A 20,111-nucleotide genomic window follows, 5' to 3' on the forward strand; every position below is an offset into this window, starting at 1 on the left:
GTGTGTGTGTGTGTCAGTTGGAGAGAGACAGAGCTGTTTAACGGGACAGAACTGAGGGTATTTTGCGCGCGTGTGTGTGTGTGTTGGAGAGAGGGAGAGAGACATGTTGCTAGCTGTTTAACGTGCATAGTAATGTAGAATAATGGGATTTAATGCTGTGTGTGTGTGTGTGTGTGTGTGTGTGTGTGTGTGTGTGTGTGTGTGTGCTGGTATTGACAACAGAGTAGCCTACATAATTGACTGGATAATTTTACTTTTATTCAGTCCCTTCTGTATAAAAAAAAACATTGATATCCAAAATAAACTTCTGATTAGTGAATAGTTTGCACACCTAATCTGCATTATAACCTAAGCTCCGTGTGTGTGTGTGCGTCACTTGGTCTAGCTGATAATTGCTGTGTCCAGAGAGAGAGAGACATGTTGCTAGCTGTTTGACGTGCATACTCATGTAGAATAATGTATTTTGTGTGTGTGTGAACTAGCTAGTTGTAGTGTGTGTGTCATGCTTTGTTGGTGAGTAATGTAGAATATGAGCTGGTATTGACAACAGAGTAGCCTACATAATTGACTGGATAATTTTACTTTTATTCAGTCCCTTCTGTATAAAAAAAACATTGATATCCAAAATAAACTTCTGATTAGTGAATAGTTCGCACACCTAATCTGCATTATAACCTAAGCTCCTTGTGTGTGTGTGTGTGTGTCTGTCTGTCTGTCTGTCTGTCTGTAAGATGACCCAGGATGCCTGACTGGAGTTGCACAACACTGTTTTGGATACCAATACAATAATTTCAGTAATTGGTTTGTTTAGGCCTATATACAGGGTATTTTTAAAATAACTTTGGCTAGCAGATAGTTATAGTGTTTGTGTCATGTTGCTAGCTGTACACACATACTCATAGAATGAGGAGTCAAGACATGTCTAACATCTTTTTTTTATCTCCTTTTAGAAAAGAACAAGGAGAATAATTGTGCTTAACTGGTGAGTAAAGGAGAATGTGTGCTGGTATTGACAACATAATACATCATTGACTGGATAATTTTACTTTTATTCAGTCCCTTCTGTATAATCACCAAACATTTACACATTGATGTACAAAAAACACATATCGTAAGTGAATAGTTTGCACCCCTAATTTGCATTATGCCCAGGGGGCAAAGTAGGTTTGTAGACATGGAATGTTGTAAAAGTTTTTTCACCAGAAAGTATATGTAGGGCATTCAAGGATCACAACCTGGGTGGACAACCTGGTAATAGCAAATCAGGGCCATGGTTTAAGGCGAGAGACTGCAGGTGAATGGGGTAACATATTTAATGTATAGATATCACAAAACTTTACCAGTGGATTACTGACATTAGAACAATTACTTTTTGTATTTTTGTTTTTTAAGAAATGTTTGAATAAATATGAAAATCTGGCAATACAGAACAGATTTTGGATACAGCCTTTTTTATTCTAAAAAACTGAATAATACTATACTAGGTCTTAAAATCTATTTTTGTGTTTTTAAGAACAGAATGTCTGACAAATCAGAGTAAGAATGATTATTGAAAGTTTAGTTAACTTCTTTAGAAGTTGGGAATACTGGAAAAAAAAATGTTGAGATAATGTCCTGACTCCCATTGTCTGTCTGTCCATCATAGGAGAGGCATCCCTTTCATTGTTACTGAGGCAAATAGCTTTTTGTGATATCCAACTAAACTTTCAATAATCATTCTTTGCACTATACCAAAGGTTATTGCAGAAGGATTTGCTCATATGTTGTTCATTGTCTTATTTATGAAACATTTTCTTCTTAAAAACATGATCAAAATGCATTGTTATGACCTGTATATAGTGTTTCTCTATTTATATATAAAAAAGGCTGTATCCAAAATCTGTTCTGTAATGACTTTGGACATATTGTAAAAACGAAATAATATAAATTTGACCTCTGGCTTTACCCAACATCCAGATAATGGATTTTTAAAGAGATGCAAATATACACATACAGTCCCCTCCAATAGTATTGGAACGGTGAGGCCAATTACTTTATTTTTGCTGTAGACTGGAAACATTTGGGTTTGACACCAAACGATGAATATGAGACTAGATCAACATTTCAGGTTTCATTTCCAGGTATTCACATCTGGATCCGATACACAACTTAGAAGATAGCATTTTTTGAAAAGGAACACCACATTTTTAGGCGAGCAGAAGTATAGGAACAGATAGACTTTAAATAAATTAAAGTGAATAAAACGTAATATGTTGTCGCAAATCCATTGCTTGCAATAACTGCATCAAGCCTGTGACCCAGTGACATCACCAAACTTTTACATTCTTCTTTTGTGATGCTTTTCCAGGCTTTCAATGCAGCCTCATTCAGTTGCTGTTTGTGTTAGGGGGTTACTCTCTTAAGTCTCCTCTTTGGCAGGTAAAATGCATGCTCTATAGGGTTTAAGTCTGGAGATTGACATGGCCAGTCTATAACCTTCCACTTCTTGCCCCTGATTAACTCCTTTGTTGTGTTTTGGATCATTATCTTGATGCATGATGGAGGATCTTCCAATCAGTTTGGTTGCATCTTTCCTTAAATTGGCAGACAAAATGTTTCTGTAGACTTAGGTTGCGTTCCGAATCGCATACTCTTTCTTTTTTCTATTCTACATACTACATCCGACGATAAAAAGAATCTAGTTAGGATGCAGTAGACATACTATTGGGACATACTTTTCTCTCTTATTTCATCATAACATTGCGCCTTGATCTTGCCTCTTGCTTTTATATCCGTCGCATCCCCGTTTGTTTTCATAACATGGACCTATAGGCTTCGTCGATGTTACGTCACTTCACGTGCGCACTGGATTGTGGGTCAGAATCGCCCAAATAGGATGCACTTTTCAACACTAACAATCTTGGCCGCATGAAGTAGACCATCCGGGTATTCTAACCATCCTAAATCTGGCCACAAGAATCGGGACATCCTAAATCTTTTTTCTACATACTATATAGTAGAAAGTATGCGATTCGGAACGCAACCATAGAGTTCATTTTGCTGTTGCCATCATGTGTTACATCATCAATGAAGATTAATGAGCCCATCCGAGAAGAAGCCATGCAAGCCCAAGCCATGACATTGCCTCCACCGTGTTTCACAGATGAGCTTGTATGTTTGGGATTATGAGCAGATTCTTTCTTTCTCTAAACTTTAGCCTTTCCATCACTTTGGTAAAGGTGCATCTTGACAACAACACAGTAACACATGATGGCAACAGCAAAATGAACTCAGAAGTATACAGGAACATTTTGTCTGCCAATTTAAAGAAAGATGCAACCAAACTGATTGGAAGATCCTTCATCATGCAGCAAGATAATGATCCAAAAAAAACTGCAAAAACAACAGAGGAGTTCATCAGGGGCAAAGAAATGTGAGGGGTGTACACACACACACACACACACACACACACTCACACACATATATATGTGGGGGTTTGTGGACGTATTACCTGCTGCTACTTCACACTCCATCCTCACACTGGGCCTCATTGCATCCAACGAGCGCATGCATATGGCTATTATAATTTATATACTACACATAATATACTCTGGCTTTACCCAACATCTAGATAATTGATTTTTAAAGAGATGCAAATATACACATAATGAGTTGGATATTGCAAATGTGCATATTTATTCGAACCTTTCTGAAAAAAATACAGAAAATAATTGTTCTGTCAGTAATCAACTGGCAACATTTCATGGTTTAAGATAAACCCTCTTGCTTTCCAGTACGTAGCTCACCAGATTGTAATCCTTGAGGGTCCTAGATATTATTTATAGAGAACAACCTTTTACAACAATCCATGTCTGTTTTCTGAAAAAAGGGTGTTTTGCCCCCTGGGTATTATTAACCTAAGCTCCTTCATGGACAAAATTAGGACTGTATCAACAAATCCATAAACATCAATTTATAAAAGTTTCATTATTGATTCATTGTGTCGCATGATAAGAGTGGAGATAGATAATACACAAACAAAGCATGATGTCTGCATCACTGCTTCAGTGTCCCACCACCTGTCCACTACTGCTACAGGGGCTGGCAGTGCAATGACAGCGCTGAGCCAGCCATGTGTATTAGCTTATTATTTAATTTAACACGCTAGTGTACTGATAGTAGGAAGTTACCAAGACGTCCCACCACAGTGAAAAGCAGGACCAATTTACACTTGATTTGTACCTGTTCTTCATGAACAGCTTTTTGATAAGAGTGTAATGAGTTAAGTCGCTGGCAGCGGGCTGTGTGTTTGCAGATAATGTATGTGTGTCTCTCTCACATACGCTCCCTGCTGTCAAACAGAGAAACCGAGAGCGACGTGGATGATAGGCAGCCATATAGACCTACTAGGTATTCAGTCCAACACCTGTTGTTCAGCAGTTTATGTGGTGGCACCCACCCGCTCTATTCATTAACTAAATGCTGTTTAACAGTGGCGCAGCACCGTTCCTTAACATAGGGAAAAGACTGTTACTGCTCAATGAAATAAAGATAATTTGCTGACTAATTGTATTGTAAAAACAAAACAATATAGAATATTTGATCTATTATGGCCAGCCCTACATGCAATTAGGCAACTATTTCTGCAATTGCTAGGAAGAATGTATTTCAAATTAATAATTGTTTTCCACTCTCTGTTTTCCAGACGCCTGGTCTTGTACCCTGACTCTACCATCCCAACCCCCAACCCCTTTGACCGCTTCTTGTTGCAGATTCACAGTCTGGGCAAGCGGTCGCTTTCTGCTCTGTCTGTACTCTCTGCTAAATCTGTCTTCTCTCTCCCTGTGTCACGCTCTGACTGAGAAGTACTAGTCAGTATTCCCGGGGACATTCAGATCTACCTCCCCAAAGCTTGCTTGCTCTCTCTACCCTTGTATCAAAATCCAGATTTCTCTCTTCTTTTATTCACCTCTGACTGAGTCTGAGACTAGTCAGTTTGCAGAAAAAAACCTTTGAAGCAAATCTTTTTGACGCAAACCTTTTTTGAAGCAAAACTTTTTGACGCAAACCTTTCTCAAACCTTTTGAGAAAAAACCTTTCTCAAACGTTTTCAGAAAAAACCTTTGATAAGCAAACCTTTTGAGAACTTTGAACCTTTGAGAAATCAGAGACCATGCCAAAAAAAGGAAAGAAATCTCAAGCTTCAAAAGTACGCTGGCTGAAGTTAAGTGAGTTTCTATCCTCAAAACAAGCTGAACCTGTGGAACATTCTGATCCTTACAGCAACAGAGAGGTAAATGTTTCTGAGCCTTCTAATGCTAATGTGACATGTGAGTTAGCATCCCGCAGCCAGAACCATTATACATATCATGATGCCAACAACAGTCAGTGCTCCTGTAACTCTGCAACATTTTTAGCTTTCCTGCACGAGTTAAGTCACCTTAAAAGCGCAGACCTTGATCTTGTTTTAGATCGTGGCTATTCAATGTATGTGGAAACAGTGGAACAGTTGATAAAAGATGGAAGGATAGTTCATGGACATTTGAATAGAGATGAAATTCCTGAGGTTGTACGTGGCTACAGACTGCATCACATAATGACAAAATGTAACTCAATGTATGGAATGTTTACATCTACTCCTGCAGAAGGCGACTTCTTAAACCTTTCAGACGGACTTCAGTGCTTGACATCTGGAGTGAACTTCGCTCTGTTGGTAATGAGCCATGTCTTCATTGCTGTTTTCCGAGACCAGCAAGCAAGGTATGGATTTTTTGACCCACACACAAGACGACCTGATGGCCTTCCCATTGGCCCAGACAGTACTGGAACAGCTGTCATGTTCACTTTCAACCATTTAAGAGATCTGCAAACCAAACTTTGCACAATCTTTACCTTGTTAGGCACCAGCCCAGAGGCTCCTTATGAACTAATCCCTGTGCTTTTTCAGAGTGTAGATGAAGCCTCTGTGAATGAAAATGTTGTTCACGTAAACTCTAATGCAGACACTGCTGTTTTACACACGAGGGGGCATATCGATAACACTACGGTCAGTGTTACACAGCCTGACATTGAAATGTCTTTGCCGTCAAGCTCAGTTACAGAGTCTACACCCTGTGCTGACATGCAATCAGATGTGGTTGTTCAAAGTGTAGAGGAAATCTCTGTAGAAGAAAATGTGGCTCATGTCGATGCAAATGCAGAAGTTTCACACATGAGGGAGCAGAACGTTCACACTATTTCCAGTGTAACACAGCCTGAAACTGAGATGTTGTTGCCATCATGCTCAGATACAGCCTATACCCCCTATGCAGACGTTACATCAGATTCAAGTGAATTAATACATGTGTGTAGCAATGCAGGTTCAGAATGTTATACATTAGATAATCCAGAAAAGGACCACAGAGCTATACCAAATCTATCTAAACTTCCCAAACATGCAAGGATAAAGTATAAAAGAAGAATGATGGCTGCAGAGAAGGCAAAGGCAAAACATGACAAAAACACTGAAACTCCCCTCCAAAAGAAAAAGAGGAAAGAGAGGGAAAGGTACGCTAAAGAAGTGAGCAAATCCCATGACAATTCTTACAGAAAAAGAAAGAAGTCCTACACAACTTCTCGCTATCAACACGACTCCGACTTCCGGCAGAGGCAGAAGCATAACTTAACAAATCGTTACAGGCAAGACGAAAGATTTAAGGACAAGCGAAGGTCGTATATAACCAATCGTTACAGGCAAAGCGAAAGCTTTAAGCAGAAGCAGAGGTCGTATATAACCAACCGTTACAGGCAAAGCGAAAGCTTTAAGCAGAAGCAAAGGTCGTATATAACCAACCGTTACAGGCAAAGCGAAAGCTTTAAGGACAAGCAAAGGTCGTATATAACCAACCGTTACAGGCAAAGTGAAAGCTTCAAGCAGAAGCAGAGGTCATACACATGCACCCGCTATCGCTTAGATGCTCGTTTCAGACAAACTAAAAAGTCTAATGTAACCACTCGTTATGCAAAGGACCCTGCATTTAGAGCCAGACAGAAAGAAACAATGAGACAACGCATGAGAAACAAATACCAAAGCAATCGTGCATTTGGAATGACTCATCGCATGAACTGTGCGATGAGAATAAGACAAAAATACAGACGCATGCAAAGAAGGCAAAACCAAAGGGATGACAGTCCTATTAGAGATTCTATGGATGACAGTCTCATTAGAGATGCGATGGAAGACATGCAGATGCGAGATGCTATAGAAGTTTTTCGATCCAATATCAAAAAGGCCCCAATACATGGCTGCACGTGCTGCCATCGATCTTTGTTTCCAAATCAAGTGAAATGTTGCAATAGATCAAAGTACAATACAAATCCACTTGTTGCTCAAACCTGCCTGACAGGGAAGTTTGTTCATGTCTGTACTGATGAGTGTCAAAATGCTCAACAATGCACAGTACCAGCTGAAAGAAAAAAAGAGTGGATCTGTCACACTTGCCATGAGCACCTTAAAACTGGAAGTATGCCACCACTTGCCATAGCTAACAATCTAGAACTAGCAGATATTCCCACTGAACTCTGTGATTTAAACATTTTGGAGAGGCATCTCATTTCCAAATGCATAACATTCGCCAAAATTATCCCACTCCCGAAGGGAGGTCAGCGCCAGATTTGTGGAAACTTGGTCTGCGTCCCATCAGAAGTACAAGAAACGGTAAATGCCTTACCGAGACTAAGAAGTGAGTCTCAGGTCATGAGAGTTAAACTTAAGAGGAAATTGTGCTATACCGGCCATCAACTTTACCAAAGTGTAACATGGACTAAACTAGTGAGGGCTTTGCTTAAACTAAAAGAGGTCCATCCGCAGTATACTGACATAACAATCCGAGATGAGGAAGAGCTTTGTGACCCATTAATTGATGAGGAAGCAAATGACTCGGATGAGGAAAACATGGATGATACGGACTATAATGTTGAAGATATGATGGAAATTGACAGCTTTGAGAACGATGCACTCTTTGAGGCAGAAATGGATTCTGAGAACGATGAACAGGATACAAATAGTCAGTTGTCTGATGGTCAGCAACCACAGCAGCAGTCTGAAAATATTGAACAGGAGAGTGATGAACCTAATGGCGCCGTTGCTCTCGAGTCATGTCTACAACCAACTGATTTGACAGATGAAATATTAAGTTTTAGTGAGGGAATCTACTCGGTTGCACCCGCTGAGGGAAACAAACCAGTAAGCTTTTTCAAAACTCCTAACCTAGAGGCAATGGCTTTTCCCGTTCAGTTTCCCACTGGTAAAAACACTCTAGACGAAAACCGTCGCAAAACAATAACACCCTGCAGTTATTTCAAAACTAGACTTTGCTGTGCAGACAACCGTTTTGCTAGGGATACAAACTATCTCTTTTTCGCTCAGTTTGTAAGCGAAATACATCAGGCCACTTCCAGCATGTCAATACAGCTGCGTAAAGCAAAACCTTTTACACGAGATGGTCGCAAAATAACCAATGCAATGTTGCAGAACAAGCATGAGGTTGAAAAACTTGTGCGTAACAAAGATGCAATCCGATTCATGACACCACTCAGAGGCTCCCCCGCGTTTTGGGAGAAGACGACCAAAGATTTATTCTCGATGATTCGTCAGATGGGGACGCCAACATTCTTTCTTACATTTTCTGCTGCTGAAATGCGCTGGAAAGAGGTTATTACAGCCATTAAAGCTCAACAAGGCGAACAAGTGAATTTTGATGCACTCGATTGGCAGGCGAAAGCGTCCATCTTAAGATCAAACCCGGTGACCTCTATGCGACTTTTTGACAAACGTGTTGAGGCTCTGTTCAGAGATTTGATACTGTCACCCGCTCAACCCATCGGTAAAGTGGTGGACTGGTTTTTGAGATTGGAATTTCAGCACCGTGGAAGCCCACACATACACTGTCTCGTATGGGTAGAAGGAGCTCCTGTGTTTGAAGAAGACTCTGATCAGACGGTTTGTGATTTCGTTTCCAAATACATCACAGCTCAGTTGCCTGATCCAAACACACAACCTGAACTGCACAAAAAAGTTACAGAAGTTCAGATGCACAGCAAAACACATTCAAAGACATGTGTTAAATATTCCAATGCCAACTGCCGTTTTGGATTTCCTAAAATCCCAGCCCCAGAAACCATGATAATACGATCTAAAGTATTGGAAGATGAAGATGAGAGAGAGTTGGTGGCAATAAGAAAGCTCAACGCACTAAAGCGGTTAAACGATGTAGCTGAGAGCGCATCTCTGACTTTAGAACAGATGTTGGCGTCATGTGACCTCACGGTTGAGGAATACATAGAATGCCTGTGTATTAAAGCCAAAGCAAGTGAGGTGGTTCTAAAGCGTGATCCAAAAGACTCGTGGGTAAATGGATACAATCCTGCCCTCCTTGAAGCCTGGGATGCTAATTTAGATATACAGTTCATTCTCAACCCTTACTCGTGTATCATGTACATCTGCAGCTACATCAGCAAAGCTGAACACGGTTTAAGTGAATACCTCAAATCAATGATTCAAAATTCAAGTCATGAAAATGTAAATGAGAGCGATGAGATGAAACTGGTAATGCAGGCGTACTCTAAGAAAAGAGAGGTCAGTGCTCAAGAGTGTGTGGCCCGTGCATGTGGTCTACGCATGAAACAGTGTTCACGCCAGGTCATATTTGTACAGACTGATGACAACGCGCTAAAAATGAGTTACCCCATGTCCTTCCTAGAGAACAGAACGCCAGACTCTGTTAATTTGTGGATGAACGGATTACCTGACAAGTACCAATGCAGACCAGAAACTCCAGACTTTGAGGCAATGTGCTTGGCCGATTTTGCTTCCACTTGTAGAATTGTCTATGGCAAACAGGCAAAAGGTCCCAACGTAGTGCCCCTACTGAATGAGATGGGATTTGTTCAGAGAAGAACAAACGGTAAACCCGCTGTTATTAAATATCGTTGTTTCTCACAGGAGAAGAATCCTGAGGAATTTCACGGCACATTACTAAAGCTTTACGTCCCGTATCGCGCACAGACGGAGCTAAAATCCATACACTACCCCACCAACCAGTCCTTCCACGAACGTGCTGGCATTTGGATACGAGGTACAGAGCGCCCTGAGATGGTGTCTTGTGTCGTGAAACGAAACCGAGAAAAATATGAAAAACACAGGGAAGACATTGATAGTGCCATCGCAGAGTTTGAACAGAATGGTGTTATAATAAACGAATGGTGTAATCTGGCTCCCGAATGTGAACTACAAAGGTTAGAATGCATTGAGGAACTTGAAGCAAGACCAGCTGATGAGGATAACGTGCAAGAGAACGTGCCGGACTATAATCTGAGGACAGAAAACAGACCAGAAGTTGCCATCATGAGAGAAGCCCCTGAGATAGATCCCGCAATGTTGCGGCAAATGTATCAAAATTTAAACCAAAAGCAAGCGTCCGTTTTCTACGCCATCAGAGACTGGAGCATAAAACGCGTCTGTGGTTTAAATGTGGAACCGTTCTTCTATTTCATTAACGGTGGTGCTGGAACAGGCAAGTCTCATCTTATCAAATGCATCCACGCAGAAGCATCCAAAATATTGTCTAGGCTTCCACGTAATGCAGAGGAATCGGACATGTCAAAACCTACCGTCCTGTTAACCGCGTTTACTGGCACCGCCGCTTTCAACATTTCAGGCACAACATTGCATTGTCTCCTAAAGCTGCCGAGAAGTTTAAAGCCTCCGTTCAATGGTCTTGGTAATAAACTAGATGAAGTCAGGGCAGAGCTTTCAAATGCAGAGATACTCATAATTGATGAAATCAGTATGGTTTCAAAGTCTCTCTTTGCCTATGTCGATGCCAGATTGAAACAAATCAAAGGAAATCACAGACCTTTCGGTGGGATGTGTGTCCTCGCCGTGGGTGATTTCAATCAGCTCCCTCCTGTTCGACAGTCTAAACCGTTGTGCGTCTATGATCCAACTCAGATCGACCTCTGGCGCGACCAATTTCAGATTATCACGTTGACTGAGATTATGCGTCAGAAAGACGACGTCCCATTTGCTGAGATGCTGAACCGCATCCGCGTTAAAGAGAAGGAAGAGGCATTATCCAACCAAGACAAAGCTTTGCTTTCACAGGCTGTCGCTGATCCGGCACACTGTCCAAAAGACATACTCCACGTCTTCGCTACAAATAAACAGGTTGATGCACATAATTCGACATCACTAGAGCGGTTTCACTCTGACATCATAAAGATAGATGCAGACGACTATCGAAAAGATCCCAGAACTGGTAGAATGGCGAGAGAAGCTACACCTTTTAAAGGGGACAATAAAGAGTTACCTGACTCAATTAAAGTTGCTTTAGGCGCTCGTGTCATGCTTACAAGAAATATCAACGTGCAGTCTGGTCTCTGCAATGGAACATTTGCATGTATTGCGAAAATAGTGACCAGTGATGGCGGTAGTGCTTCACACGTCAACAAACTTGGACTAGAACTAGATGTGGCAAGAAATCCCAGCAATATCAGTGCAGCTGATAATATTGTGTACATTGATAGAGATGAAGAAAAACTGAAGCAAAAGGGAGTGGTCCGCAGGCAGTTTCCTTTAAAACTTGCGTTTGCTTGTACAATACACAAGGTTCAAGGCATGACAAGGTCCTCCGCCGCAGTCTCACTAAAAAGCATCTTTGAGCCAGGCATGGCCTATGTTGCTCTCAGCAGAGTTACTTCCCTCAGTGGACTTCATATTCTAGATTTTGATGAGACAAAAATATATGCTAATCCACAAGTCAAAATAGGTCTTGCAGCCATGGCAGAAGCTTCATTTGAACATTTAATGCCTCTACTGAATGTCACAGCGACATTAAACAGGCCAGATATTCTCACCGTCATCCACCACAACACAGAAGGACTTCCGTCTCACATCGCTGATATCAAGAGTCACCATGAACTTCACCTTGCTGATGTCCTGTGTCTAACAGAAACTCACTTACAAGGATCATTTGTCGCTCAAAGTCTCCATTTACAAGGGTACAAGATGTTCAATCGCAACCGAAATGTCTCGTACACAAACTTTCCTGACATGGTTCGCAAAAATGGTGGCGGAGTCGCTATCTATGTAAAAGACCATATACAAGTCCGTGAAAAGCAGTACGTACACAATGCTACTGACATTGAGTTTACAGTTGTCAAGCTTGAAGCCCCATTCAATGCGCTGATCGCTGCTGTTTACAAGCCTCCAAGCTACAGCATACACTCATTCCTTTCCAACTTGCAAAGCCTCTTGGATTCGCTAGAAATTATGGATCATCATCCAATCATAGTCTGCGGAGATTTTAATGAAAATCTGTTGTCCGGAGCAAGCAAGCCGATCCTTGAACTGTTTCAGTCAAAAGGTTACGAGCAACTTATCACAGCCGCTACCACCGACAAAAATACACTCTTGGACCACATTTACATCTCTCGACCACAGTGCTGTCTGCATTCTGGCTTGCTCCAAACTTACTACAGTTACCACAATCCTGTGTACTGTACGATTACCTCAGAAATATTGGAAATGTAAATTGAGAGTATATAACCTGGGTAACCATTGCTAAGTTTAACAAAACTAAGTATTGTGTAATGCATTGATGATTGTAAATCGACTTATTACTTAACATAACATATTACTTGAACAAAACTTAATCCAGAAAAATACTAAATAAAAAAAAAACTAATACATTTGTGGGTGGGATTGTCCTTGTCAGCCAAGCTGTAAAATCTGCTTCGGCTGTTCCAGCCTTTTACAGGCTGGGAGGGAGGGTGGGATGGAGGGACAATCTCACTCAAGATAAATATCAACATGCTTCATTCTAGAAACTTCATTCAAACTTTAAGATCTTCAACAACTTCACCACGTCTGCTTTTATTCAACATTTTCAAAATAAATCCTAACTTCAAAATTCGTCAACATTTCATTAAAAATGATGCAACATTTAAAATCGCTTCTTCTCACTCATACTTCTTCCCCTAAACTTCATTCAACCAATATCCAACCAGCGTCATTTGCAACCGATGACTAAATATTCAATTATATTGTGGGTGGCAAAGCTTAAATAATCCAACTACTACGTATTGAAAAATGGTCGACCCTTTTAAATTGTGAATAAACAATTCTCCCAATATATATATATATATATACATATATATTTATACATATAAAATATAATGGCAGTCCTGAGAAGTGGACAGGAAACTACAAGTAAGTGCTGGTAACTAAGGCATAACTTTGATCATTATCAGTAATTGCGGGAAGTTGTAATGATTCATTATTGCTCCTGCTGCACTCTACATTACTGCTATTTAATACATTTCTTTTTTGTCTGTATATTTGTCTACATAAGTGCCCCACAGTTGTCACTCGGGAGGCCCCTCAGCTCAGAAGTTACACCAGAGTTCTAGAAACACCAACATTGGGCTTCACAGCAGACCTGACAGACATCTACTCAAGGCAGAGAGACCAACCACAGATGTCTGCAAAGCCCTTCATAGTTCTCTGGAACAGTGCCATGTATGTGACTACATATTTTTTTATATTAGTGTTGTATTAAAATCCTCTGCATGTCTATGCTGATTTGGTTGTTGTCACTGTCCGCAGTATTCATTGTAAGTAACATAGAATGCACATTTGGGTTTGGTTTCAGGCTGAGAGGCGGTTGTGATGGATCTGCATCGAGGAAACATGGTGAGACTGGGGCAACAGGAAAATCTAGTGGCAATCAACCCGAGTGGTCATCTTGACCTGGAACAAAGCATTTTGTAAGTAAACTTTCTTTATCTAATGTACCTGTACCTCAAACCATCAGTGACACTCACAATGTGAAAAACATGAAATGATCAATTGCTTCTGATTTTTTCTCACTTGATCTGTGCCAGGCTGAGTCGTCAGCACCATGGAGAGGTCAACTCAAGGCAGTAAAAGACACTTCAACTCTCTGCTTCAAAAACGTAAGTAGATTATATTTAATGCTTTTTTACGCAAACATTTGAACTTGTGTGTTCTACAAGTGATTTAATTAATGTTTTATTATAACATTTACCCCTCATCTTTACAGCAAACTACTCTGAGAGTCTTCTGCAGCAGTATCCTGGAGTCCTCAACTCAACAAAAAAAAGATGCTTCCTGTTAGCTGTCCATCCAGATGGCCACATGACCAACCATCCCATAGGAGAGAATCATATGGACTGAGGAAAAGCAGATAAGGGGCAGGCAGTGCGGCTCCACAACTCTTTACTGAGCATGTAAGAAGATACTTATAAGATTTGACCTTGCTTCTTATGTAAGTGATTAAATGCATATTTGGTTATTTGGTCTTATTGTAAAACATTTTTCTGTTGTTGATCTTCTCTACAGCAATTTCCTTTGGGAGTCCATCTGCTCAACAGAAACAGTCGCTGCCCTTCATCATCTGGCCACTGGAAGAATGACTTGAAGAAGAGACAGTTTCCTTTCCGCTAACCACCGTACAAAGATACACATTGTGTCATCCACATTAGCTACACTGTGCACAAGACTTTCAGACAATCACAGATTCAAACATTAACTAGTCTGTCACACGCAGTCGTCCTGGTAGGGGATCTCTCAAAGACTTGGCCTACCTAAAGGTTTCTTCAATTTTTTTTTTTTCCCTGATAAAGGTTTTTAAGAAGTTTTTCCTGACATGCTTTGAGGGTGTAAGGCTGTAAATATTATATCGGCAGACTTTTATATTTTCCTTTTTCTATGGGGTTAACATTTTTCATGTAACAATAACATTTTAATAAATGGTGAATTAACAGAAATATTCCAACAGACTTTATCTGATTTACTTTGAAGGTGGGCATTATTCAATGTCTCAATGCATTTGTATATGTTTGCATATATGCATAGAGGGTAGCCTACAATGTAACATATATTGGAACGAACATTTTTTACACCTGTTGATTTGATTACACCACTCTATCTTAAGAGTTCAATAAGATTATCATCAATATCCTTTCTGAAATGTTCTGTGTACAGGTTTATCATAAAATAACTGGGACATGAAGGTAAAGTGATAGCAAAAAAGGTCTGAAAAAATACAAGGTTCTTTTAGTTATCAAATTTAAATATTGCGGTTTAAAATAATGATGTAGTGAAATTTTATTTTATGGTGAGAAATAAACACTGAACAAACTAGTGTCTCACTATGTTTCTTCCCGTTTCCGTCTGACGAGGGCAAGTCTTTCAGACTCACGGTTTGCGAGATAGAAGTAGCAGTTTGGAATATATAGCACCATAGGAATATATAGGTTTCTTTATAAATTAGACCTGGTCTCTGTTTTTAGCACAGGATTGGTGGTATAGTGGTTAAAGCCTTGGTCTTGTAATCAGAAAATCACAGGATTGAATCCAGCTTGTGGAATAACATTTTCTACTTATATCATTGTGTGAAGTGGAACATGTCTCATGCTAAGTGTAGATGACACATGAGGTAGAGCTGTTTACCCCGAACAATTTTATTTATTGTTTACCCTGAACTAAAAGTTGGCGGTTCAAGCCCCGGTTACAGCTACATTTTAGACTTACACGGATTTTCTTTTAACTTTGCACAGATGTTTATTATGACTCAATTATGACCTCAGAGTAGTTTAGAGGTCAAATTTCAAGGTCATAATTCATTCATTTTTCATTCATTTTTCATACATTGTATCATTCAATCATTCTGTTGATTCAGATATATTCATCCTTCGTTCTTCATCAACATTCAGCAGTGAAGGGTCAAATTCAGCATCAGCTTCAGCATCAGCGTCAGCATTCACACCGCAATTTCTTCAAGGAATTGCAATTCTAGTTCGTTTAGTTATCCGATTATAAGTCTGCATGTAAACGCACTGACTGACTACACCTTTAATGTGTGATGTGTGACTTTGGACTGTGACCTACAAACAAACAAACAAACAAAGCACCATTAACTAGTTTGGATACAGATTTGTGGTGGATTGAACCGGTAATATTCACAATTTTTGCTTTTTGGGGACAAGACCTAATGTGTCCATACAATCAAAAACTGTCGAGTACTAAAACCTGGAAGGAACTGTGACAAATTCTATCATCAAATAATTCCTGATTTGAAAAAAAAAATGTATTGAAATTTTTGAATATTTTTTTATTTCGGTAAAGTTCTTCTATGGTTGCGTTCCGAATCGCATACTTTCTACTATATAGTACGGTAGAAAAAAGATTTAGGATGTCCCGATTCTTGTGGCCAGATTTAGGATGGTTAGAAGTACCCGGATGTCCTACTTCATGCGGCCAAGATTGTTAGTGTTGAAAAGTGCATCCTATTTGGGCGATTCTGACCCACAATCCAGTGCGCACGTGAAGTGACGTAACATCGACGAAGCCTATAGGTCCATGTTATGAAAACAAACGGGGATGCGACGGATATAAAAGCAAGAGGCAAGATCAAGGCGCAATGTTATGATGAAATAAGAGAGAAAAGTATGTCCCAATAGTATGTCTACTGCATCCTAACTAGATTCTTTTTATCGTCGGATGTAGTATGTAGAATAGAAAAAAGAAAGAGGAGGAGATTCGGAACGTAACCTGTGTTTTTCTTGTGTTTAGAAAATAATGATAATTCACACTTTTCATTTGTCTGACATTTTTTTGTTAAAAGTAAAAATTGTGTTTGTTTCTTCAATATTTTCTGTTTAAATGAAAAGTATTATTTTGTTATCTGTACCAAAAGTCGGCTATTGAATATTTCAGATGATACCCTGCCCATTGTTATGATAAAAATTATATTTTAAGTTCATTTTTATCCAGTTCCATGGTCTAATTTGTGAAAAAACATTCACATTAAATGTATTTCACTGACATACATATAGTCAATTTGTTTGAATGTATCCAACAAGAGTATTTTGAATGTAAAAAGTGCTGAAAGAATACATGCGGTATATTTTCTTGGTCCTTTACTCAGAAAGCCGGCGTTGGTAGTTAGTTGATGGAAGAAGGTGGTAGGATGGCCTAGAGGTAAGGTGGCCGACCAGTAACCATGAGGTTGCTGGTTCGATCCCCGGCACCGGACAGGAGGGTGTGTAAAACTAGCAGAGGCTGGTATTGCGTCTACGGTGCCCACCATCTCTACCATTGTGTCCTTGAGCAAGACACTTAACCCCAAAACTGCTCCAGGGGCGCTGTACTATGGCTGACCCTGCGCTCTGACCCCCTCCGAAGTGTGGTAACTTGAGAGGGGATATGCGAAAAGACGAATTTCAATGTGCCTCGTGTACAACTGACAAATAAAGATAACTTAACTTAACTTAAGAAGACACAGTTGAATGCAGATGAGGAGGTCTCAGGAACAATTCTTTTATTTACAACAAAACTCATCCTGCAGTCAAAACGAAGCCAATAAGAAGTTAAAGTGTTTGTAGCCAAAAAACTAATATAGGTACCTACACAAAACCAAAAGCTATGAAGAGTTCCTTAGTTTGAGACCCGACTTTTTCCAGAATTGGGGCCGGTTTTAACCGCCACTCTAGGGGTGTATTCACACTGGGAAAGTCCGCTAGTGCACTTGCTTTGGTCCAGACCAAATAGAGTTTTTATTTTTTTTCGTTTGGTGTGGTCCACTTTCATATTGCCCCTTTTGCAAGTGAACCAGCATTACGAAGCAAAACCACACGTGATCTGAGGTCATTCATTCATTGGACAGACATTCTGGGGTGGAGAGAAACAGGAAGCACGAAGTTTAAACTGCGAAATATATATCATTGATATAATATGGGGCTAAAAATAATAAAAGGGCCTACATCTAACCTATAAATAAAGAGGAAAAACATCAAATTATTGTTGTTTCATATGGTCATAATGTGTAGCCTTATGTCAATGCCACGTTATGTGGCTTGTAGCCTACGATGTGAAACATCATTTTTACTGTATTTTTGGTGCTGGATGCGCGTCACGCGAGAAGAATAGGCTCAAGCTGACACTCAGCTGATTAAGCTGTGTATCAGCTGGGTCGGCGCAGTTCAGCTCCAAACTGACACGGGGATAGTATTGACGGTCCCGTACATGGGAAGCAAAATAAAAACACACACTTCTTGCGCAGCGTGAACCTGTTGGCACTGTGCGAGAGACGCTCCCCTCTCCTTCATCTGATCGCTGAACACATTCAGCATTTATATTGTTCTGGGCTCCCGGTCAAACCACAACTAATCTTCCTAATAATGGTGACAACAACACTTTCCCATAATGTGAAGCTGACGGCTATTTATTAAAAAAGAAAAGAAAGAAAAGGCACAGTGCCTCCTGCATTTGGGTCGGATCGAGTCCGAACAAATTCACACCACAAACGAACTGCAGCAGAGTGCGTTTGGAAACGCATCGAGACTACCTCTTCAGCTGGGTCTCGGAGCGTTTGTTTGGTCCGCACCCGAGTGCGATTGCTGTATTCACACCTGCCTGAAAGATGCGCACCGAAGGCAGAAGTGCATCTGAGTTCGTTTCAACCGAACTAAACACGGCATGTGTGAATACACTCTAAGTGAGCTGATTGGTTCTTTAGGACAGTACGCCCTGCTCCTCCTAACACCTAATTGGTGTACCCTAACCAGCTCCACCCTAATGGCCCCCAGAGGACATCCTGAGTCTAGTCATCACCTAGAGGCGATATGTCACGTTGGCCAAGAAGTCTGATTCAGCAACTTTTAAGACAATGCTGATGATGATGATGATGATCAGGGTCAATAAACTACTGTTAACTCTTAGCCAGACTGTCTGTGATTAACTCACAAGACAGTCACCTTTGTGTGACATTTGAATGATCTACAGGTCAGCCTTGAGGGTTTCCTCACTCAGGCAGCTGACATCCCTGACTTTGCCCCCTGACTTTGCCCCCTGCCAGATGAGGCTGACTGTCTTTGTCCTGCTCTGTAGCAGTAGGCCTTAATATAAAATGTATAGTAACATAATACACTACAGTAATCTTAGAATGTGTCATAACGAAATACACTACATACACAAGCGCAAATGTTGTTGTATGTTTATTTACTATTCAAAAAGGTTCATATTTCGATTGTACGAGGCTACTTTCTATACAGATTTTCATTTAAATCAGTTTGTACAGACTTGGTTGAAATAAGGGAACAAATTCTCATCAATAGCCCCTGATATTGTAAGGAAATATAAACAAGTAAATTAAAGGTGCAGTGTGTAATATGACATCATCAAGTAAGTTCTACAAAGTTCTAGAATGCAACACTCCCTGGGTAACCCCAACCCTTTAGAATAATAACAGAAGCTACAGTGGCCTTCAAGGACAAGAACAATTCTACATTTTAAACAATGCACCTGATGACATTCCAACTATGACACTTTCAAGGTGGCGGCACTAGGCCTTGGTCCAAAATATGCAGAAATATGGACATATATGAGACCCTTTCTAAGGGGGAAAAAAATAATTCAAAAAAAAATTTTCAGCTATTATGCACTAAATTAAATGTACTTATGGATATTATAATTACTTTCTACAAAATCTGCTTGGAAATAAAACCCAAAATTCTACACACTGCAGGTTTAATATTCAAACATGTGAAAACTAAAGTAAAAACGTTGAAGTATATTCCTTCTAGACTATTATAAACTAAATAGATAGATGAATGTTGAGGGGAAAAAAGCCAAACTAAGATATATTTTTAATGTTAGAATACAAAATTTCACATTTTAAACACACAAACACTTATCCTCTTGATTAATAAGTACAATAAAATTAAAGTATATTGTATTTATACAAAACAAAACAAAAAGATTATTAAACCGTTACAAAATGGACATTGCCACTCGGGAGGGGTCATTTCGTAGTGTCTTCTCCCTGTATACATCCATAAACTCAAATATACAATCTATATAAATCAATAAATATTACAAAACGTACATATAAATACATTTGGCAGTAATATCATTATTAAAACTGAAAGAAAACGGTATTTTTAACGTTTTCTAACTAGAATACCCCCCATTTTCCCAAGTTGGTACAGTCCAGCCGCGTCATCGTTACTGTCCAACTGCAAGGCGGGAAAACACCGATGGTCACGTGACGGCAGTTTGTCTCTTCGGT

General features: G+C 39.9%; 1 protein-coding gene across 2 annotated transcripts; it reads left to right on the forward strand.

The window, feature by feature from the left end:
* The first annotated feature begins 948 nt into the window (after positions 1 to 948).
* On the forward strand, positions 949 to 15,000 carry LOC307270946 (uncharacterized protein). Of its 2 annotated transcripts, XR_013845573.1 has the most exons (8): positions 949 to 982; positions 4,685 to 5,272; positions 5,625 to 5,739; positions 13,371 to 13,537; positions 13,671 to 13,785; positions 13,903 to 13,974; positions 14,082 to 14,268; positions 14,381 to 15,000. XR_013845573.1 is itself a non-coding variant. In XM_080054835.1 (5 exons), the coding sequence occupies exon 1, from the start codon at positions 5,816 to 5,818 to the stop codon at positions 12,548 to 12,550; it is 6,735 nt and encodes a 2,244-aa protein (XP_079910961.1). In that variant the 5' UTR covers positions 5,766 to 5,815; the 3' UTR covers positions 12,551 to 13,537; positions 13,671 to 13,785; positions 13,903 to 13,974; positions 14,082 to 14,268; positions 14,381 to 15,000. The 2 variants fall into 2 exon arrangements, 1 of the variants encoding a protein (XP_079910961.1); XM_080054835.1 differs by lacking the exons at positions 949 to 982; positions 4,685 to 5,272; positions 5,625 to 5,739 and having other exon boundaries at positions 5,766 to 13,537.
* The last annotated feature ends 5,111 nt before the right edge of the window (positions 15,001 to 20,111 follow it).

The sequence above is a fragment of the Ammodytes marinus genome (assembly GCF_949987685.1).
Source record: "Ammodytes marinus genome assembly, contig: scaffold_239, whole genome shotgun sequence".
In the NCBI taxonomy this organism is placed as follows: domain Eukaryota; kingdom Metazoa; phylum Chordata; class Actinopteri; order Uranoscopiformes; family Ammodytidae; genus Ammodytes; species Ammodytes marinus.